This window comes from Pinus tabuliformis, chromosome 3_2 (assembly GCF_031772625.1).
Source record: "Pinus tabuliformis cultivar Carrire ecotype Pingquan chromosome 3_2, CPIR1, whole genome shotgun sequence".
Classification (NCBI taxonomy): domain Eukaryota; kingdom Viridiplantae; phylum Streptophyta; class Pinopsida; order Pinales; family Pinaceae; genus Pinus; species Pinus tabuliformis.
The window spans coordinates 171,237,936-171,262,181 of NC_142302.1; the positions used below are offsets into that span (position 1 = coordinate 171,237,936).

The window sequence follows — 24,246 nt, forward strand, 5'->3', positions numbered from 1 at the left end:
AAGGAAAGAAAATAAAGATCTTCAAGTCTGACAATGGTAGAGAATTTATCTCAAATGAATTCATAGACTTTTGCAAGAAGGAAGGAATTAAGAAGGAGACCATTGTGCCTTACACTCCCGAACAAAATGGAGTGGTTGATAGAAAGAATAGGTCCATTGTGGAAGTTTCCTGATCTATGCTCCATGATCAAAAGTTGCCAAAGTTTCTCTGGGTTGAAGCAACAAACATGGCGGTATATGTTCAAAACAGGTTGTCTCATCAAGCATTAGACAACAAGACTCCTGAAGAAGTATTCACAGGTGTCAAGCTCAATATTGGTCATCGGATGTGCTCTAAGTCTCAAATTTTGCAGGGATGCTTGGGGACATGTATTCCAAAAAACCCAGAAAGCGTTTTGGGAAATTCCACTCGGAGACAGCTTTATTATTTTTAATGGGTCTCTAAAAGTCTAAATTTAGGAAATTAAAATAATTAATGGGTATTAATCTAACTGTGGGTGTAACTTCTAGAAGAAGATGATGATCAAGCAGAAATGATCTTAGCCATTAATTAGCTTCTAATATGGGTTGTTAAATGTCAACAAGAAGATTATTTATGGAGGCTTGAGGGTCATTTGGAAGACACACAAAGAGTTGATCAGTCAGATTGAATTGCTGAAGCTAGAGACAGAGCAGTGATTTCGTAGTGATCAGGCAGAGAGGGGCCAAGAGAGTTTTGGCTGGAGGATCTTCTCCGGAGCCAAGAATACTCAGCAGAGGGGCAGAGAGACACACAGAGGAGGCAACGCAGTACCCAGAGAGGGTGACACAGAGCCAGGAAGAGCCCACGCAAAGCAGCGCAGAAGCCTTCCACGGAAAGGTCCGAAATTTGTTGAGGCGGTTGACGTTTTGAGCGGGAAGGGCTAGAGTTAGTTCTTGAGAGCAAATCGATCCAGCAAAGAGGTGATGCAATGCCTTAGACGCTAATGCAAGCCCACGCAGTGACTGTGCAGGAGCAGCATAGAAGCAGTGGGGGACTCATTGGTTCAGCTGTCGAATCAACCGGGAGTTGCAATGTAATGTGAGGTAATCTCACCAAGTTCTTTTATCGAGTGATATTCTCTATACTAGATTGCCAACAAGGCATCCAGAGGTTGTATTCAGAAATAACTTCTGCTTAATAATAAAAACCCTCAGATTTGTTGCACCGATTTTCCTGCATTGAGTTTTTCCGAGGACATTTGTCCAAAAACATCTGTATCATTTGTGTTGTATCTTTTTCCTATTCAGTTTCTTGTTTTGGTATATTATATTAAATGGTGTAGGCTGCAGTCATAGTTTTTAAAACCGGCCTAGCTAACTGATTACCAGCGTAACCAGCCAGTTAGCAGGGCCACCGGTTGGAACCGGCTGAAAAACCTGGTTAAGGAGACGTTGTGGTGAGAATTTGGCCCTAACTAGTCCTAGCCGGCCGGTTTAGGACGGAACCAGCCCGTTTGTAGCAAACCGATCGGTTTCATCCTAAACCGGTCGGTTACCTACCATGCCCACCGAGGACCCAAAGTGCGGATTTTCCAAGGTAGTTTAGGGGTTTTGGAGGGAAATTATGGGTGCTTTCCCTCCAAAAACACCCTCTCCAAGCCTTTAAGGAACAAAAACGGTTAAATGATCTTGTTTTCATGCAATACAGCCCTCGACTGAGGAGGAACCAAATGATGAACAAAGCACCTGATCTAGATCCCATTATGTTGGACGATATTGATCCAACAACAGAATGGATGGAGGAGACTGAAGATCCTGTGTTTGAGGCTAATTTTGATATCGACATGGCTTTAATGGGGGATGAGGAAGATTTTGTGGCGACATCAGAACCAGGATCAGTAGCGGCATCAAGGAAAGCAAAGAACCAATGGAAGGCACTAATCGTGCAGGTCGACAAACTCGCGTTTCCATTAGGTCCACTTCTATTGTTATTGGTGGCATTGCTACTAAGGTTGCAGATCAGGCTGAGGCATCCTCAGACTCTGAACCAAATGATGTCTATGTAGCTCCTGATGTTGATCCTGTGGCTATAGTGGTGATGAACTTGATGATTGATCATGTGTACACTGTAGACTTGTAGTAGGCCAATGGCCTCATAGCTTGCAGCGTTGTTTTTGGACTTATAGGCCATTTAGAGCCTCATTGCTTATGTATTTTGCTATTTTGTCGATGATATGTATTGCACTCGGTGCCATTTTGATATATTCACCTTTACATGGTATATGAATGAGTAAACTTTGCATATTTTGTGTATATTGGCTTGGAATCATGGTTTTAAATCTTTTAGTTTCATTAAAAATTAATTATTTAATGTATTTTTCTAAAACTCGTTTGTTTAGACCAAACCAATCCCAGTTAGACCGGTTCCGGTTGGTAAACCGGTTCATTAGGTGGACCGGTCCAGTCACGGGTTCCGGTTTTAAAAACAATGGTTGCAGTGTATGTATTTCAATGTTTGTCATAGGGAACTGCAAATAACCTGTTCATGTAAATCTAACAAATAGGAGAATTATCATTAGTTGTTGCAGTAGGGATTCGGGTTTAAGAATTTTCACATGGTATCGGAGCAGTGCAAGTGAAACAAGAAGAGAAGTGCTAGAGAACCCAGCGTTGAGCAGAGAAGGAGGTCGAATAGCTGCAAGAAGCAGTGGTTCGAATCCCCAGAGGGATTGCAGAGTCCAGGCCAGGAGGGTTGAATTTTCGAGGAAAGTCTCTCTCTGAGTGAGTCGACAAAGAGGAAGGGCTTCCAAATCGAAATCTTGTCGTGGCAGAGGGAGCAGTGTTGAGCCTCAGCGTGAGGAAGAGCTGGTGGGATGCAGTCTTTTCAACAGGTAAGTTGCTAGGTTGAAAGACGTCAGAAGAGAGAGGAGAAGCACAGTGAGGGAAATTTTCCTCAATAGAATTCCCGCTAAGAAGTTTGTTTTCTTATTGGCTGAGCAGCAACAATAAGCAACAAAGAGGAGCAGTTCGACATTTTCATGGCAGAGATGGCAACCAGTGGGCTGAGAGATCAAGGCAAGTTGGATGGGGCATCCAACTATGTCATTTGGAAGGCAAGGATGTCGTTCCTTCTAGATGAGCATTCTCTCAAGACCTATGTTGACAGCGTGGTGGTTGTGCTTGCAGATGTCGATCCACTGAAGAAGTACTAGGCAAGAATCGCGAAGGCCAAGAGGATAATCCTTGATGGAGTAAAGGATCACGTGGTTTGTCACGTCGCTAGCAAAGGGACTGCTTAGGAGATGTGGGATGCCTTGGCAACGTTGTATCAAGGATCTTCTGAGTAGTAGAAGATGTACTTAGAACAGAAACTGAGATCTACGCAAATGCAGAAGGGGGAGCGCATAGATCCGTTCCTCACGAAGCTTCAGGAGACCCGAGACGAGTTAGCAGTTGTGGGGTCTACACCTCAAGGTTCCGAGATGGTGAGACTGGCCCTAAACTCAGTCTCAGAAGAGTGGCAAGTCTTTGTCCAGAGCATCTTGGGCAAGGCAACTTTTCCAGACTAGGATAGTATGTGGGCAGCTCTCAAGCAGGAAGAGCTGAGGAGAGATCTAGTCAAGTGTAAGCTTGACTGAAGCAGCAGTAGTGCGTCAAAGCCCAAGGAGGAGGAAGAGAATCCAGCCCCTACATCCATGGGGTAGCAGGAGCAGCGGAGGCAGAAGAAGGACGTCTCCAAGATCAAATGTTTCACGTGTGGTGAAATGGGTCACTACGCAACACAATGTCCTCTCAAGAAGAAGGACAAAGATGAGAAGAATGATCTGAAGGTTGCACCCGCGAAGATCGAGGAGGAGGAGTTTTCCATGATAGTCAAGATACCTCCAAGAGGGAGGTGGGCTGATTTAGTGTTGTAGTTCGAAAGAGCTACAGATGGGCAGGAATCTTGAGGAGCCCACCTCACGGATCAATTCCTTGCTACAGGAGCCCTGATCAGAAGTAGCAAGATGGACCAGTGTCAGTTGGTGTAGAGGAGTGTTGAAGCAACAAATGCAGTGGCTAGAACGCAAAGTCTGAGCAGCGTAGTGCAGAGTTGCAGCAATGCAGGGAGGCACAGTGCAGTAGGAGCAGCAGCGCAGTGGCTTCAAAGGGATAGCGTGGGACTAGCAGTAGTCAGATCTTCAACATCGAGATGCATCTATGTTGAACACTTGTTCAAATTTTGGGATGTATTTTAGTTGCAGTGTAGATGAAGTGTTAGCAGTGGCAGTGCTAGCAGCAACACAGATGCACCACATGAGAGGGGGTTGTACTACAGATGTAGTGTTGACAATGGCAATGTCAATAGTAGTACAGTTGCAGAAGCACCGCAGTAATTGGTGGATAGCATGTCAGACATCAGCAGCGCAGAGAACGATGTTATGAAGTCAGGGTGATGCTTCAGTGGGAGGCATTGCTAGAGCACATTCCTCACTAAGAGGGAGTGCTGATTTCTAGTAGTATCAGATGTGCTCTAAGTCTCAAATTTTGCAAGGAGGTTTGGGCACATGTATTCCAAAGAACCCAGAAAGCATTTTGGGAAATTCCACCCAGAGACAGTTTTATTATTTTTAATGGGTCCCTAAGTCTAAACTTAGGAAATTAAAATAATTAATGGGTATTAATCTAACTGTGGGTATAACTTCTAGAAGACGACGAGGATCATGCTGAAATGATCTTAGCCATTGATTAGCTTCTAATCTGGGTCGTTGAATGTCAACGAAAAGATTATTTAAGGAGGCTTGAGGGTCATTTGGAGGACACACAGAGAGTTGACTAGTCAAATCGAATTGTTGAAGCTAGAGACAATGCAGTGATTTCGTAGTGATCATGCAAAGAGGGGCAGAGAAATTTTTCGCTGGAGGATCTTCTCCGAAGCCAAGAATACTCAGTAGAGAGTCAGAGAGACACATAGGGGAGGCAGTGCAATGCCCAGAGAGGGTGATGCAGAGCTAGGAAGGCCTCACACAGGGCCCACACAGAGCATTGCAGAAGCCTTCCACGCAGAGGTCCGAAATTTGCTGAGGAGGTTGATGTTTTGAGCCAGGAGGGCTGGAGTCAAGTCCTGAGAGCAAATCAATCCAGCAAAGAGGTGACGCAGTGCCTTAGAGGTTGACGTAGGCCCACGCAGTGACTGCAAAGGAGCAGCATAGAAGTAGCGGAGGACTCGTTGGTTCAGCGGTCGGATCAGCCAGGACTTGCAGTGTAATGTGAGGTAATCTCACCAATTTCTTTTGCCGAGTGATATTCTCTGTACTGGATTGCCAGCAAGGCATCTAGAGGTTGTATTCAAAAATAACTTCTGCTTAATAATAAAAACCCTCAAATCTGTTGCACTGGTTTTCCCGCATTGGGTTATTCCAGGTACATTTGTCCAAAAACAACTGTGTCATTTGTGTTGTATCTTTTTCCTGTTCAATTTCTTGTTTCGACATATTATTTTAAATGGTGTAGGCTACAGTGTATGTATTTCAATGTTTTCTGTAGAAAACAACAAATAACTTGTTCATGTAAATCTAACAAGGAGGAGAAATATCACCGGTTGTTGCAATAGGGATTCGGGTTTAGGAATTTTCACACCATGTACTTCCATGTATCGAAGGACAAAAGAAACAAGCTAGAAGCTACGGGAAGGAAAGGTACATTTGTTGGATATAGTGAAGATTCTAAAGCATTTAGAATATATTCCTGGTCAAAGGAAGGTTGAAGTTAGCAGGGATGTGACATTCGATGAAGATGTTACCCTTAGAAAAGCAAGGGACCTCCCTCCACCTACTCCTCATGAAGACAATAGCGATGAGATGGATACTTTAGAAGGTCCTTCTATGCCTGAATCCGAGAAGGAGATCGTTGATGACCCCATGGAGCCTATGGACCCTTTGGATCCTCCTCCATACGATTCTGAGAAACATGTTGCTGCTCGAGGAACTTTCAGGAAAAGCAAGAAGCCATGCAAGTACCAAGCCTGTGTTGTAGCCATGAGCAAGATGATTCAAGTTGAACCTAGTACCTTTGAAGAAGCTGCGAAGGAAGAAGTTTGAAAGGATGCAATGGCCAAAGAATATGAATCCATTATGAAAAATGATGTATGGGATATTGTGCCGACACCAAAGGGTAAATATGTGGTAACCTCCAAATGGCTCTACAAGGTCAAGCATGGGGCTGATGGAAGCTTCGAAAAATACAAGGCAAGGTTTGTAGCCTGCGGTTTCACTCAAAAAGAGGGAGAAGATTACGATGATATATTTTCTCTTGTGGCCCGATACACAACCATTCGTTCGATAGCAACCCTTGCTGCAAGCTAGGGAGGGACTCTCCACCAAATGGATGTGAAGACCGCCTTCTTAATGGTTTGATATAAGAAGAAGTGTATGTTGAACAACCTCCAGGATTTGAAGTTCATGACAGGAAGATCAATGTATGCCGATTGAAGAAAAACCTCTATGGACTGAAGCAAGCCCCTTGTGCTTGGTATGCTCGTATCAATAGTTACTTGATAAAGTTGGGATTTACAAGAAGCCATGTTGATCCAAACGTGTACTTTAAAATGGTCCAAGGTATGCCTCTCATTTTGGTTTTATACGTTGATGACTTATTCATGACAAGTTCAGACCCCCTCATTCTAGAATGTAAGAGGAAGTTGGCTTCTGGATTTGAGATGAAAGACCTTGGTTTGATGCACTATTTCCTAGGATTAGAAGTATGGAAAAAGTCGGGCGAATTTTTCCTTTCACAAGAAAAATATTTTGTGAAACTCTTAGAAAGATTTGGCATGGTTGAATGCAAGTCTATGGAGATGAATTTCAAGTTGTGTGGAGAAGTTGTTGGACTGGACCTAGCAAACCCTTCTGAGTATAGACAATTGGTTGGTGCTCTGATGTTTCTTGTGAATACTTGCCCCAAAATATGCTTCGCAGTTAACACTTTGAGCCATTTTATGACCAAGCGTCAACCTATACATTAGGTCGCTGCCAAGCATGTTCTGAGATATCTACATGGGACTATTAACCTTGGACTGAGATATGTCATTGGAGATGTTAGACTACATGGATATACAAATGCAGATTGGACCGGTAATGTTGTCGACAAGAAGAGTACTTCTGGATGTTGTTTTAGTTTGGGATCTACCATGATATCATGGATGAGTAGGGAGCAGAAATTCGTAGCCCTTAGCACTGTTGAGGTTGACTATATTGCAGCTAGCCTTGCAAGTTGTGAAGCAATTTGGTTGAGGAAGCTCTTTGGAGAGCTATTTGAGCAAGTTCTGGACACGACATTCATATATTGTGACAGCAAAAGTGGGATTCATTTGTCCAAGAATCATGTGTTTCATGACAAGTCCAAGCATATCAAGATCAAATATCATTACACCCGTGACATGGTGCAGAGAGGAGCTGTGAGACTCCATCACATTTCAACAAATGAGCAAATAGATGACATCCTCACCAAACCATTGTCAAAAGGGAAGTTCTTAGTCTTCAGAGAGCAACTTGGACTAGTAGAGATGACCCTTTCGAATAAGGGTCCGAGCGGATCAAGAACATTGAGCAGTGCTCTTCCCCATTAGTTGAACTCCCAAGGCGTGGAATGGAGCTATAGGGCTCCTGGGGATGAGAGACCTCTAACCAATAGGATTTTGAAACCTGAGATCTCCCCTAGTCAGAGTACGCACCAGTTAACGTCCTGCCCACTCTGTGGGATAACCTCTCCCATCTGGCCAATGGGTTGAGGGACTTGGGATACAGTGTGATCCCTACCCCATGCAGAAGGTGGATCTCGCCCAAGTTGGTGGATGCATCTGTTCTACCATCTGACTCCTTAGGGCTAAGATGGATGATTAGAGACAATAGGGTAGAGTGTGATCCTTATTTTGATCTCACATGTTGTCAGGCACTTTGGGATAGAGTGTGATCCCTATGCTTGGGGTAGGTTGGTCTTGCCCATTGTCTTTGGATCCGAGTGGTAGCTATGGCTCCCCGATGATGACGATTTCAGGCGGTAACAGAAGTTTCCCCAATGATGATAGAGGCAGGGTGGTAGCTGGAGCTCCCATACAACATTTCTTCTTCTTTAGATTCAAGAATGTTCAGCATCAGATGAGCAGCGATTAGCAAGGATGGTACATGATGACAGGAGGACATGATGATCAATGGACAGATATTGACAGGTGGAATTCTCCCTAGTTGAGAGGTAGTGTTAAATTATGCAACTCGGAGTTAAATTCTGCTTTGGACAGCTCATTTGATGAAGATAATTGTTGCATTAAATTCCTCTCTTCAAGAGGACCAAAATTGACCAAAAGATCACCCATTTTGGACAAGCAGAAGTTGGATTTTTAATTTACTCTCACACATGTACAAATTGTTAAGGTCGGCTTCAATGACATGTAAGCTCAGAAGCCCAAAGGATTTGTCCTTTCACCACTCGGATTGGTATAAATACAAGAGACCTTTCACCTATTTTGGCACAAATTAACACACTCAGACATCTTCTCTCCTTCTCCTATTTGGTTCGTACAGCTCAGAAAAAGAAGCCTTCTCTCTCTCTAATGTGAGCTACAGGTGGCCAAATTACAGGGCTGACTGCAGGGCCGAAGTTGAGGACAATTGCAGCATGTTGACCAGGGTTGACTTGGGCAGTTTTGACACATTTTGACTGTGGTTTTGGGCGACTCCTCTCTGTTCTAACAGGCCGCAGTTGTCGGTGGCGAATTCAAGGCAATCCATAATGTTTGCCTGAAGCCCTAATTACACACTTTGACAGCAGACTGCTCCTCCACATTGACCAGGTTTGACTGCTTCAAATCAGACGGTTTTGGGCTCTATTTGATCAGCTAAGAAGGCCACATTCACCTCATCTGGACCGAGCCCCTTTGGAGACCTTGTGACAGCTGTCACATCTCTGGTTAGGGCGCAAATTGACAACAGTTGACTGCTGCTAAGTTGAGCAGACTAGAGGCAAAACAGATTTGACTATAGTTGACTGCATCTCTCTTTTATAGTTGCTTGGTATTTTGATATTATTCGGATATCGAATTAATAATGTACTCTCTCTCTGCTGAACATTTTAAGACAATCTAATAAGAAGAAGGTTTGCCAGGGTTTTACCACAGTGGGTTTTGCCCTGGTCATTGGCCAAATTTGTGTCTCGTCTCTTGGCTGTCTTTCATTGTGCATTTGTTTAAATTGTTCTATCTACTATTGCTCTACTGCTATTCAATAATTGAAGTGAAATTGTTAAATTGGATGCTATTGGATATTCTTGAAGTAATAGTTGCAGCATAAAACAAATTGATGAAAAATTAACAAAAATTATTTTATTAAATTTACCTTAATGTACCAAGTCTTCCATATAGGCTTCCACTCCACTATTCTAGTGCTTCTAAATTCCAACTTGGTCGCCTAATTGACTTTCAATGTGTTTTTCAACTGGGAGACATAGCATAGGCTTAGGCACTGTGACAATTCCCCTTCTTGAATTGCTTTCCCCCAAAGACATACGTTAGCTAGTTTTACAAACCACTTAGGTGTTAATGGAGTGGGCAGTCTAGGTATCTCTAAGAGAATGAATTAAGGTGACTAAGAGACAAAATAATTCAGGAGACAATTTATTTTGCAACTACTAAGATTGTATACTTGCAGAAATGTAGTTCAATCTGGGCTTTGACTTATAGCTGATATGAACATCAAGTGAGAAATATGAATTTCTCTTGAATAGTTATGCACAAAAGATGTAGTTAAATATGCAGGCAGAAAAGAAGAGACACAAAGCAGGCGTGACCCAACAGGCTTAATCCAACAACACTTTCATCCCGATCTTTAACATTGTAAATGGGTCTAGCGATCACCATAAATCTATTGAATGAGAACTATGATTGTGACCTAAACAAGCCATGCTTCACACTCTACTTTTTATCTGTCCCATCCTCCTGCTTTGTGGTATAGTTTTTTTATTTATTGTATGTTGGGATAAACCCTACAGTGTACTTTACATACAGACAAATTTCAAGGATATACCAACAAACGCACTCATATTCTGACAGAATGTATTAGTTAATAAAAAGACTTCAGCTCAGTTTTCAGTTCACCAATAAAAGTAGAATTGGAGAAATAGATCTCTGATCACCTTCAATGTCTTTAGCTGTATTATATGCCCAACAATGCACATAAGACGATCAATCAACTCATTTGATATTTTGCCTTGGTTTGTCTGCTTCAAGGAAAAAGAAAGCAAACCATTAATATTCGTGCTGGTTATACCCACACCTCAATAGTAGGGAAGAAGAAAAAAATGGGTATATTATCTTGTATAAAGTGATCTGGCAGACACCATAACCCTAGACTTAAAATCCAACCAATAAAAGCAGAATCCATTCTAAATTTTATGTAGTAATAGACACTTGAAAGTCTACTATACCGCCAATCTTGCGACTTTAGCAAGCTTGAGCTTGACAACTCCAGGGAGACGTCTTTTTACTCCTTGGGATGACTGATCGTGCTCTTGAATATCCATAGTAGGTGGGCACACTGTTGTTAATAAGAATAAATAAGCTTCATTTTGTGGAACCAATTGAAGGCTGATAAGTTAAAGATGCTTCATTTATAATTGACAACAAAATAATAATCCTGAAGGCTTACATTCAGCAACACTTTTTTCCAACTCTTGAATAGCTCTCTCCAACATTGAACCTTTAAGCCTCCCTGGACTATCTTCTTTAGGAGTCGGTGATGATGATTTCTATTAAAACACAAAAAGACAAGAACATAACTCACAAAGCAAGAAAGATTTTAATCGTCCGAGTCTGAAAGAAGAATAAATGCTTAAGCACTTAACCAACAACCAATACATATTTCTCTCAACGTGGATATCAAAACCATCAGCCTTTCACCAAAGTCACACAAATCCAATCATAGAGATTTATTCATACCATGGATGATTGGGGTGCATGTTAACCTATCCCTGAACAGAGAGTCGCAAAAAAATGTACAAATCTAGCAGCAAACAACAACTCAATAATCCATCACAGAGGAGCCATAATATATAGAAACAGATTTAGTTTAATTTAATTTACATATAAATGACCACTAGTGGCCATGTTTGGCCAATCAGACTGCAAATGTTACAAAGAAGGGTAAGAGCATAGCAACACCAAAAATCAAAAAAAAATCTCCAATGCTCTATATTTATTATTTTAGAAATTTTCACTCTGAGGAAAACAACAAAAGAACCTATAACCAACTCAATACTGTTGAAAATTCGTAGCCATGGTCGGTATTTTCATTTGCAAAACATAGGAGAAATTATAATTTTGAATGCTGACCAAATCGGCCTAAAGTGCTCAAGTTGGCCCCACATGATGAATGGGTTTCACCCCAAGGTCAAAATCCTACTCCTAAACCACATATAAATAAGATTCCATTGACCCTCATTTGGTATCACATCAACCCACATCATTCGATCTGAAATCACAAGAAGAAGAGGAGAATTTCAGATATGCGTTGACCAACAGTTCGACTTCAGTTTGACCCACGTTGACATGGGAGGATCTGATTCTGTTTGACCGAGACTTTGACTGTTTGAAGAGGCTGAAATTCTTCTGAGGTTCATTGACTGGTTTGACCGCATTGATATCTCTGTTTGACTTGGAGGATCTGATTCTATTTGACCGAGACTTTGACTGTTTGAAGAGGCTGAAATTCTTCTGAGGTTCGTTGACTGGTTTGACCACAGGTCAACCCTGAGATTTTGACTGAGACTTTTGACTGGTTCATTGACTGAGATTTGGACTGAATTTCAGCCCTTCTGTTCAGCTACCTCAGGTGAAAAATCGACCCTCTGTTGCAGACTTGACTTTGACCAGCATTAACTGTATTCTCTCTCCTTTGACTGGTTTAACTTGGCAAATATTGAGGTCAGGAAATCAGAATCTTGATTGGAATATTCTGATGTACATTTGATGAACTGAATTATCTCTCATATGGAAAGATTGTTGGCTTTTACCCATGTGGATTTTGCCCTGGCTGCTAGCCTAATTTCTGGTGTCTTTTGTTTCTTGTCTTACTGTTTATTGTGATCTCTATTGCTCTACGGTAGAAGTGAATGGATGAAATTTTTCATGTATACTTGCTTGATGATTGTAACGGTCTAAAGATGTAATATTGTATAATTGGAAGTAGTTGTCAATTAGAAAAATTGTAATAGTCTTGATTGCACTTGAAATTCAACATGGTATCAAAGCTATGGTTAAAGGAAAGAGCATTGAGATCACCTATCTAACCAGCAGCCTTGATCTCTAAAAGCCCTAAGTAGGCCTAAGTCTGGAGAAGTCCTAGTACTTGTTGAGCAAGGATATCAAAGGTTAAGATCATGGTCGAAAGTTTATTGTGGAAAGGAGGCATCATCTGCAAGAAGAAAGATGAACAAAATCTTGATGAACTTGAGGCACTTACTCTCTGTGAAAACTTACGGAGTTGAGGCACTTATTCTCTGTGAAATCATGTGAAGTCTAAGCCATATATCTGAGGAACTATGCGAGGGTCTGAGGCACCTCACTCTGTGGAACCATGCAAAATTTTGAGTGAAGCTTTGTGGCACAATCCAAGGCCTGTTATTGGGCAGTCTTGTGGACAGAAATCCGAGGACTGTTATTGGACAATCTTGTGGACAGATTTGTGTTGAAGATCAATACTTTGAGGGCTGACTTGGCTGAACCTGAGAACATTGTTATGGATCCTGCCTATTATGTATTTTGACCTAAGGAAGAAGTGGAAGTCATCTCAAGGATAGAGAAGCCAAATTTTCATTCATAAGTGAATCTGATGCTCGCATAAAAGATCCCTGTTCTATACATAGTGAAAGAGACCTAGACAAAGAGCCGACCTGGGATTTCCTTGAAGAAGACAGCTCGAAGAAACTTGTGATGTGATATGAAAAAACTTCAAAATTTGTAGCATATGAGTTTCTCCTGGGAAATGTGAGCAACAGAGAACCAGAAGTATCTGATGTCCTACATAAAGGAATGAGGCCAGAATGCCTTCTTCTACAAGTTCACAGTTTGTCTTGCAAATGTGAATAAGGGATGGCTCTGTGACATATATCAAAGAGACCTTAAAAGCCTGCTTCAAGAAATCTGAAAATAACTCTAGTTACAAAAAGGCCAAACATGATCTGAAGTAATAGGAACGTTGAGTTGAGTATGTTTTTGAAGGATTCAGGTAAAAGAAGGTTGAAATATAAATCACCAATCTATCTTAATGTGGAAGGACAGTTGCAAAATTGAATTCAAGTATGACCTATGGCATGCTTCGCTCTAATTCTAAGTTGTATTGGACACTTGAAAAAGTTGCCTAAGACAGTCTATTAAAGCAACATTTGCTGACCTGAACCTTACTGGAACAAGTTAGTCAGTCATGGGACTGTGAGGAATCTTTAAGAACAATTGTAAATTCTGAAGGTGTCCCTCTTAATGTATGGCAAGAAATGACATTGGCTCACTGCAAATTGAAGCATGATAATGTTGCTCAAAAGGTAGATATATCTCTGCATGTTTAGAAGAATGGGGAAAAGGAGGTCATGCACCTCTTCAAGGTTTAAGTTCAGTTGGAACAAAACCTACTTGATTGAATTATTGGAATCATATTGGAAAATTGCTTAAAGGCAATGTTAAAATTGTCAACTAGGGTCAAATAACACTTTGGACAGCTCATTTGATAGAAATGATGTTTGCATTAAACTCCTCTTTTCAAAAGGACCAAAATAAACCTAAAGATCATCAAATTTGGATAAGGGAAAGTGTATTTTTGGATTATAGGAAGCCTACATGTGCATATTTGATGAGGTCGGCCCTAAAGCAAATTGGACACCCTTGGTTATAAATACAAGTGACCTCAACCACATTTGGACATGATCATGAGACATTCTTCTATTCTCTTTCTTGTTTTTGGCTTGCACAGGTCTGAGGCAAGATCCACGAAGGAATGGGTTCACACGAAGGTGAAATTGCAGGGTCCAAAGCTCGCATCTTTGTTTTAGGGTTTTGGGCCTTAGTCGTAGGCATGACACAGAGAGATCTCGACTACAATCGCTTGTTGGCAGGCTCATCCGTGCAACTGAAGCCTTTCAGTCGCACGCACAACTCATCCTCCATGTGACTGAAGACTAATGTTCTAGATTACAGTCGTTGACCTAACAAAAGATACTTTTGGCTGCAGTCGTTGGCTATCAGGCTCAAGGGAGCGATTGGAACTTCTCAGTCACGTGCACGACTCCTACTCCATGCGACTGGGACCAAAAAGTTGGTTTTTCAGTGGCCCGAAGTTTTCACTCGATGACCGCAGTGATCGACAGTTGACCGCAGACAGTGAAAGTTGGTTTCAAGTTTCTGATACAGGGTGTTGAGTATTAACATTGTTGGGTTCATTTCATGAATACTATTTAGTTGATGTTGTTGGATAGTTGTATGGATGAAGATATGGATCATTGTACTCTCTTTTGTTGAATCATTCAATGACAAACTAATAAGAAGAATTTGAAAGGGTTTTCCCCGTAGTGGATTTTTCCCTAGTCTCCGACCAATCCTAGTGTCTCTATGTGTGAATGTTTTTCTTCTATTGTTCTTTTATGTTCCGCTGCATTAATGATGATGATATTGTTCTTTCTATATAGTTGCATGTGTTGTTGAATAATGATGTAAATATGAATAAAGTTATGATATTATGGAGTGAATGTAATGTGTTAATGAAGAAATGCAATTATCAAAGCAAAGAACAATATAGCCCTAAGAAAAATTAACATGGTATCAGATTTGGGTTGAAGAAAAGTTATTGAGATCACCCCCATGATGACACCATTGATGGAAGCAAGAGAGGATGGAGGAGACTTAAAAGAATTCTAGGGTTTGAAGGAAACCCTAAGCAATTTGTGTATTAGGGTTTGATGGATATTATGAGGTTAGGATTTGAGAAACCATGGTTTATGGCAAAGATTTGAGATATGAAATCTAGAAACCCTACCATGGTCAATGTGAAGATGTTCAAGCACTTGTGTCAAATTTGATGAAGCCCTAGATGGGATAATCTCTATTAGGCCTAGTTGTTGATAAAGTTGGTTGAAATATGGAAGGCAACATTGTTATACGAAAAAATGGAAAGTGATGGCTCTTGAAGGTTGGTTCAAGAGGGAGATGATCACCTCTCATTGAAGATAAGTATTTTTCTATTTAAGGTGCCCCTTTATGTCTCTACGTTTATTTTGACTTATGGATCTGATTATTGCTTTGATTATTACTTATACTTCCTGCATGTATATTTGAGTATTTGGATGTTTCTAACCGCCTGATGAGTTGTGATAAGTGGATCCTTCTTGAGGATCATGGCTAGTGCAGGAAGAGAAGAGCTAGCGTTGGAAAAGGTAAAGAACCACTTGATGAAAAGGTAGCAAAGTGCTAGAGCGGCCGACGTAAAATAAGAAGGTGCACAGGGATCTAAACACTACAAGGTATGGTGTTGTTTCAATGTTATGTTTCAGCTGCAATATTGATGGCAAGGTAAGCCCTAAGACATGATAAGTATATCACCTTCACAAATGGTTCATATATGTATATGAAAGGAAGTTTGATTCATGATACCTGATGAAATGATGCACTTGGTAGTGAACAAGTATCTTATCTTTTAGACATGATTGAACTTCTTGATTCTAAGAAGCTACTCAATATTGATCTTTGATATATTGGTATACTTGATGTTTGGCTAACATCTATCATTTTGGATACCTTGATCCCATAAAGAAGGCTTGCACATTGATTCTTATATATGGTAGCTTGATTCTATTGATAAGCATGGTAACCATGATGATAGAAGTGTAACAATGAGATTGATATTCAGGATCTTTTGTTGATCATGGTTATCTTTTAATGTGCCTAGTAATTATGGCATATGGTAAAATTGAATGCCCTGACTCTGCACGAAGTGCCGAAATGTTTCAGAGTTTCCAAAATGGGTACGTTTAGAAATATCACCTCCCAAAAATGGACACGTCGGTCGAAACGTTGGCTGAAACATTAAATATGTTTATATATATAAAAAGAAATTTATAAATATGTGAATAACACATTATCTTGCAAGAAAAAAGGGAATAAGACCCATAGATGACAATTTAGAAGGAAAACCAAGTCTATATTAGCTTTCAAAGATGATTACATAATGATCGAGTTTCAATCAAGCTTCGGCCAAATTTCGGAGTTTTGGGTACGGTTACATCCCAAAACATTGGCTTCCTAGAAGTTTTGTGCAACATAGCCCTGACTTGATGGATTGAGTATGTGACAAAGAAGTAATGTTGTGATCATGATCCTTGAAGTATACTCCTATTAGCTATTTGACACTAACCCTTGATGAAGGATTGATGTCATGATGTAATGGTGAAGTAGTTGATGCTAACATGATATGACAATGATAATATAGTCTGACTTTATGATCTAACAGATATGTTGATGCATGACAGTATTATAGACAGGTTGATGACTTGAATAAAGATGACTAAAGTGGTTTCCCGTTCAAAGGGAGAATCTCTCCATAAGATCCCTACTCCTATTATCATTCGCACTATATGTATAGAAGATTCTTTATTGTTGAAGTAATATTTATGGACATGAATAGACAAATATCTTATATTGTTGGTCTACAGCAAAGATTTGGTCTAAGAAGAAAGAGGTTTCCTTACTCTAAGCCTCAGTCCCACGAAAGAAGGCCTATGGGTACGATTATGCCAATAGGACACAAAAGTGAAGCTTTGTGCATGAAATAAGAAATTCACCTGAAGGATGTTAGTCCTACGACATGGAGCAGACAACAGAAAGTTCTATGGGCAGGGAACTTTGAATGTTTGACTTACTATAATATGAATATGTTGACTAAAATTAATTTTCCAAGTGACCAGGGTATGCATATCAATATGCCACTATGATTTAACCATTGAGGCTAGTGCATGATAGTATTTGATAACAATTGCAAGGGTTTGACTAGATTTGGCTAATTGATATAGATAAGCAGTGTTTGAAGTTTTGATATGATGTTTGATAATGACTTAGAACTTTGACTTGATGTTGAGATATGATTTGAGCTATAGATCTCATTATGATAACAAATTTGGATTTGACCTAATGACTAATGATTTGATTTGACCACTGATGATCTACCTTGATAACAATGTTATATGGGCATAATGACTTTCAATGACTTATATTGGTATTTTGTGTTGACATCATTATCTTTGATACAGTGGTTGAAGTATAAACAATTGTGATTCAGTATGAAGTAATCTCACAATAAATGGATGGAACCTACATGACTTATCCTTGGTGTATTCATTTGCATCTAGTGACAAAAATTATTTATATTATGGTCATGACTTGATGAAGTTTCATTTGATATTGCTTGGTAAATGACAATTTATTGGCATGACAATAGATAAAGTCATAACTTGATATTTGGATATGAGCTCTACCTGTCACCTGGTCCAAAGAATTTGTTAGTGATATTGATGAGTTTGATATTAGTTTTGATCTAGCATCTAAAGGTTTGATAAGCTGACTTAGTTGATTTGATTGCACAGTATTGATTTGTGTAAGGCTAAGTATATTGCTTTGGTCAAGTGTTATGCTTGCAGAAATCATTGTATGAAGCAAGCTCCCTAATCCTAATATTTCTGTATTGACAGTTATCTGGTGAAGCTAGGATGATGTGTCGATCCAAACCTCTACTTCAAAAGTGGTCCAAGGAAAGATTTTGATTTTGGTTTTATATATTGATGGTCTACTCTTGATAGGTAATGAGCCTCTAGTGATCAAAGTAAGAGGGAATTGACTTCTGAAGCTCAAAATAATGAATCATGACATGATGAATCGATTTCTAAAGTTTGGAAAAGAAAAATCTATATCGTGAAGCTAATGAAGAGTTTTCAGAAAGTGGAAATGCAAATCCTTGGAGACACTGATTGAATTTCAGGTTGTGAAAAGATATTATTGAACTTGACTTGGCAACCAATAGTTGATTGAAGCTCCATGAGGACACCCGTCTATAAAAAAATATGTTGTGCATAGAACCTGAGTAAATTCATGATTGAGCTACTTCATACACATTGAGTTGTCACCAAGCACCCTTCGAGATATTTGCATGGGATGATCAATTTTTGATCTGAGATATTCACTCTCTGATATATGACTGCATGGATGTATTGATGTGGTTTGGGATCATTATTGATGAGCACATCTGGGTGCTGCCTTAGTATGAGATCTGCCATGATGTTTTTGGATGAGAGGCATGTAGCTTTAAGCACGACCAAGGTTGAGTACAATGTTGCTAGCATGGCTAGTTGTGAGGCATGATGAACAAGATCTTTGGAGTGTAAGCAAGTTCTAGATATGACATGGATACATTGCGATGACAAAGAGTGGGAACCAATTAGCAAAGAATCTCGTATTTAGCTAGGACTCAGACACCGTCATATATTGAAGCAGTACTGTTGTACAAGACAAGCTTAGCCTTGTGGTTGGCACCTCCTTGAGAGGGAGGATGACTACGGTGTGTATATATATATATATATATATATATATATAGATGATATTTGATTTGATGTCATGTATGAACAGCAAACAGTTGCTATTGAGACATGATGATTAGCATATATGAGCACGATGATATGTTGTTGATCTACAGAGAGCATCATTGATCGAAGACACTGAGCCATCTCTCTACCCCCTGTTTGAGCTCCCAGCGTGTGGAATAGAGATGGAGGGCTCCTGAGGTTGAGGGATCTTTGGACAATAGTGTATCATCCCTATCTGTTACCCATAGGTTTGGAGATGTTGCTCCCCTATCTTAGTCATTGTAGAGTATACCCGAGTTGGCATCATACCCACAAGTCAAGTTTGTTGGGATTGTCCCTCCCCGTCTGGCCAACGGGTTGAGGAGGCTTGGGGCATGTGATCCTTACCTTTTGGTAAGTCGAGTATCTAGCCCAAGCTCAGATTATGATGCAAGTGTTCTACCACATGACTATTGAGGGTCATTGTTGGGAAGATCAGCAGGCAATAGGATGGGTTGAGATGTGCTCCCCTATATCACCTATTGCTCAATATGGGGTTGTAGATGCTTAGTTCCCCCATGAGATTTCGGGTTGAGATGTGCTCCCCGATGTAATTTTGAGATATGTACTCCGATGTTGATGCAGGCCGTAGCATTTGGCTCCCCGCTAATGTTTCCCGTGTGGTAGCATTGGGCTCCACACTGGCAGTGATTCTGGGTGGTAGCAGTGGCTCCCCGATGAATAGAGGGTGGTAGCTTAGGCTCCCCTCCGATGTGAAATTTGTCTTCTTTTAGATTCAAGAATAATCAACATATGAGAAGGGACAATCAAGAGATAAGCAGGAATAAGCAAGAGATGAATCGAGATGAACAGCAACGATACGTGATGATGAGATTCTTGCAATTGGATATGATTTGATGACAAGATTCACATGACATGATGCAGGTGGAATTCCCCATAGTTGAGAGGGAGTGTTAAAATAGTGTTAAAATTGGACAACTAGGTCCAAACTCCATGTTCTGATGCTCAGATTAAGAGGCTAATATTTTTGTTGGATTCCTCTTTCTGAGAGGTGTAAAATCCATATAAAAATAGTCTTAATCCGATGAGCAGAACTTATATTTTGAATTTATTATTCTTAATAAATTATATGTGCAAGGTCAGCCAGTTTTGTAATGTAGGCTCACATGCCCAACAGATGTGTCACACACCCTCATTGATGGATATATATACAGGAAAAGTTGGAGAGAATTTGATCACAACTCAACTCACATCTTCCTCTCTCATCCTATAAGTACGAGCTACCTGGAGGACGAATTTCAGCCACACGTGGGAAGGACGAAGAGGATTTTTCTGCTGCTAGGGTTTCGCAGAAGTTTGACCAGTGTTGACTTTGGTCAACGCTTGGTCCAAACTAGCTGAAAACTTGTGGGAGGTTCGTTTTTTGAAGGCCGTACTACCTGGCACAAAAATCGAGGTCAAAGGGTTGACCGTTTTGCTGCTGCGTTGGCTTTTAGCTTGCTGCCCCTGCGTTGACTTTTCAGGACATCGTTGACTTTTGTAGAACTGACTTGGGTTGACTCATCTACTGGTTGGAGGGTTGTTGTGACACATGCTGGGCTGGCTGACCAAAGGAGACTTTGCTGGTTGAAGCATCCTGTTGACCGCCGAAACGAACACATACATTTTTCTTGTTTCTGATTTGTCTTCTGTAAGATCTGCTTATATGTTCTATCTACATTTTGCTTATCTACTTGTATGATTGCTGTGAGAAAAGTGAAATTGCTCTTAGCATAGAACATCTACAAAACTTTACATGGTATCAGAGCCAGGTTAAGACAAACTCTATCTATAGCAATCATCATCGGAGGTTTTATGGATGATTATCGCTCTGACTTCCAGGAAGGGTTGCGCAGTTCTAATGCGCTCAGCATGTGCGCATTCCGGGTTGAATGCGTAACCGCTGACGGAAGTCTGTGAGTCATGAACGGTAATCACTGTACAGAACTCTTGACAACAGTCGGTTCTTCGTGCGCTCGAACAAAGCAAGAAATTGTGTAGGCGAGGCTGGAATCGGTTGATAGATTATCGCGGAGGTTTATAAGGGCGGTGCACCTGGATAAACAACGCAGAAGGATATAAAGACAGCGGACGTCGATCAGTTCGAAGGAATGCTGTAAGACTGTCACGTGGGCAGATCAGAAGGCTGTTACGTGGACAGTAGGATAAATAACTGCGCAGGTTCGTAGAGTGCTGGGGAAAAGCGCAGGAAAATTATGTTGAGAACAGCTGGTTGCTGGATTCGTAGATCGCTTAAGGCGTTGACCGAATGACAGTTTCGTAAGAAGTGGTATGTGGTAGAGCGCAGTTCGGTTTTGCGCAGTCTCACCGGGGTATCATCTTATGAGCAGTGATACATGGTACAACGTGGAAGACTGTTTTACAGGCTCGGTGATTTGTTGTGGAGCTGTCACGTGGACAGGCCAGTGGGCCACTACGTGGGCGGTAATATATAATCTATGCAGGATTACGGGCGTTGGTAATCAGTGTTCAGGCAGCGACTGGGTATGTATATGGGTGCGAGGGTTATATGAGCGCTGGAGCTTAGATATACACGCACAGGAGTATATATATATGCAGCCGGTTGCTGAGCAGGTTAGGCAGTAAAAATACAGGACAGCGATTGGGTGTATCGCTGCGCAGGTTTATGAAAGCGTGAAACGCTTGAATAAACAGCGCGAAAATTATACAGTTGGACATACTTGAAGCGAGGAGCATGTACAGTCGGGTTATGGTATGAGCAACGGTTGTATATGCAGGATCGTGGTCTCGGTTGATACGCGGAACAGTCTCAGATTCTGGATAGCGGCTCGGTCATATAATCACGCAGACACGTAAGAGTGGTTGGAGTGAACCACGTGGTGGAAGCACAGAGATTATATGCAGATAGCAGGCGGTCAGATCGACTTATTGGCTGAGCGGTCTGCTGAGGATCTGTCTCGTAAGCAGAGACATAAAATACCGTGTAAGTTGGACTGCGCAGGAATGTCAGAAGGCTGACACATGACAGCAGTAGATGTGTTCATGTGCAGGTTTATGAGAGCTTGGAACGCTCGAATAAACAGCACGAAGATAATTGTAACAGATGTCGGAAAACTGACGGAGGTCACAACATAGTGCAGGTTATTAACAGACTGCCACGTGGACGAAGATCTGCAGTATCACGCAGATTCGTGGAAGACTGTCACGTGGACCGAAGTCTGCAGAATAACGCAGGTTGTGGTTTCGGTTTTATACACGGGTTGTACAGAGATCGGGTGAACGTGTACAGCAGTGTATGTAAAAAGGCGGTTGGCCTGTTATGTATTATATTAAGTGTTTAAACCAAGTCCCTCTAGACCAGGTTCAACCTGGTTTTACCACAAGACCAATACTGCTGTGTACATTCAAAACCGATGCCCACATTCCGCTTTGGACTCCAAAACTCCCGAAGAGTTTTTCTCTGGTAAGAAACCTGATGTCTCACATTTTAGAATTTTTGGATGTCCTGTCTATTTTCATGTTCCGAAAGAAAAGAGAAGTAAGCTGGATGCTACTGGGAAGAAAGGAATGTTTGTGGGCTATAGTGAGACTTCTAAGGCATATAGAGTCTATGTACCTGGTCAAAGGGAAGTAGAGATAAGCCATGATGTCACTTTTGACGAAGATGCTTCCCTGAAGAAAGTAGTAGATCTTCCTAGATCTGAAGAAAACCATGAAGAAAGACCTGGAAATCTGGAAGAACCCCAGGATGAGACTATGCCTGATGTTGAAGGGCCAATGGACCCTATTGATCCTTCTCCTTCTCTAGGAAAGAGGCCATCATGGCTCAGGGACACCCTCGAAGATGCTGAGGGTCATGCTGCCCCAAGGGGAACATTCCGAGAAAGCAAGAAGCCGTGTAGATACCAAGGGTATCTAGCCGCCATGAGTACTATTATACAATCTGAACCTGGACCTTTTGAGGAAGCCATCAAGCATCAAGTCTGGAAGGATGCTATGCATGAAGAATATGAGGCTATTATGCAGAATGATGTCTGGGATGTGGTCCCGAGACCGAAGGACAAATCTGTTGTCACCGCTAAATGGCTCTACAAGATTAAACATGAATCTGATGGGAGTGCTGAAAAGTTTAAGGCAAGATTTGTTGCTCGTGGCTTCTCTCAAAAGGAAGGAATTGACTATGACGATATATTTGCACCTGTGGCTCAATATACCACCATCCGATCCATCATAGCCCTTGCTGCTACGCAAGGATGGAGTCTTCATCAGATGGATGTCAAGACCATTTTTCTGCATGGTGCAATAAAGGAAGAGGTGTATGTAGAACAACCTCTGGGATTTGAAGTTCAAGATCGAGACACTTATGTCTGCAGGTTGAAGAAAGCCCTCTATGGGTTAAAACAAGCACCCAGAGCTTGGTATGAGAGGATGGATAGTTACTTGATGAAGCTGGGCTTCACTCGAAGCAATGCTGATCCAAACCTTTACTTTAAGGTTGAGGAAGGAAAGCCTCTCATTCTAGTGTTGTATGTGGTCGACCTCTTCCTGACAGGTGATGACCCTCTCATTCATCAATGTAAGAGGGAGCTTGCTGCTGAGTTCGAGATGAAAGACCTAGGACTGATGCACTATTTCCTAGGCCTGGAGGTCCGACAGAGACCTGGAGAGATTCTCCTTTCTCAAGGAAAGTATATTGTGAAGCTTCTGGAAAGATTTGGGATGGTGGACTGTAAGTCCGTGTCGACACCAATGGAACTCAACTTTAAGAAGTTGAGTGGCAGCGCTGCAGGGCCTATCTTGGCCAATCCTACTGAGTATCGTCAACTCATAGGAGCTTTGATGTTCTTAGTGAACACCCGTCCGGACATATGTTTTGCAGTGAATACTTTGAGTCAACAGATGGTTGAGCCTCATCATTTTCACTGGGTTGGTGCCAAGAATCTTTTGAGATATCTTCGGGGCACGATAAACCATGGGCTGAGATACACTGCCGGGAGTGTGATACTCCGGGGATATACTGATGCCGATTGGGCTGGCAGTGTGGTGGATCGTAAGAGCACATCTGGATGCTGTTTCAATCTTGGTTCTGCTTCGATCTCATGGATGAGCAGGAAGCAGAAGTCAGTGGCTTTGAGCACCGCGGAGGCCGAATACATTGCTGCTAGTATGGCCTGTTGTGAAGCAGTTTGGTTGAGGAAGCTCTTTAGTGAGTTGTTCCAACATGTGCTAGATACCACTGTAATACTTTGTGATAATCAGAGTGGGATTCGTATGACTGAGAATCCTATGTTCCACGACCGATCCAAGCATATTGATATCAGGTACCACTTTATCCGGGATATGGTACAGCGAGGCGCCGTAAGGCTCGATCATATAGGAACTGATGAGCAGGTCGCGGATACTCTCACTAAGCCCCTAGGGAAGGTCAAGTTCCTAACCTTCCGTGAGAGTCTTGGTGTCGTGGAAAGACCCTATGATATGGGTCCTGTTGGACGATGAGCTCTGGGAGCTCTGGGGGGCTTTGGGGATAGCTTCTCGAAGCTATAAGCACTCATAATGCTTCTGCCCCACCCTTGTGATTATTGAGCTGGTTCGCCACTCATTTAATCTGTGCCCCGTATG

At 41.4% G+C, this 24,246-nt stretch overlaps 1 protein-coding gene across 8 annotated transcripts in view; it reads right to left on the reverse strand.

Moving 5' to 3' along the window:
* LOC149180339 (ubinuclein-1-like) overlaps nucleotides 1-24,246 on the reverse strand; it is a 341,784-nt gene that overhangs the window by 166,467 nt on the left and 151,071 nt on the right. For all 8 annotated transcript variants that reach the window (XM_089416029.1, XM_089416032.1, XM_089416031.1 and 5 more), the window contains exons 7-9: nucleotides 10,638-10,737; nucleotides 10,417-10,526; nucleotides 10,126-10,209 (exon numbers count right to left, since the gene is read on the reverse strand). In XM_089416029.1, the coding sequence (XP_089272155.1) occupies nucleotides 10,126-10,209; nucleotides 10,417-10,526; nucleotides 10,638-10,737 (294 nt within the window). The remainder of the gene's footprint in view (nucleotides 1-10,125; nucleotides 10,210-10,416; nucleotides 10,527-10,637; nucleotides 10,738-24,246) is intronic.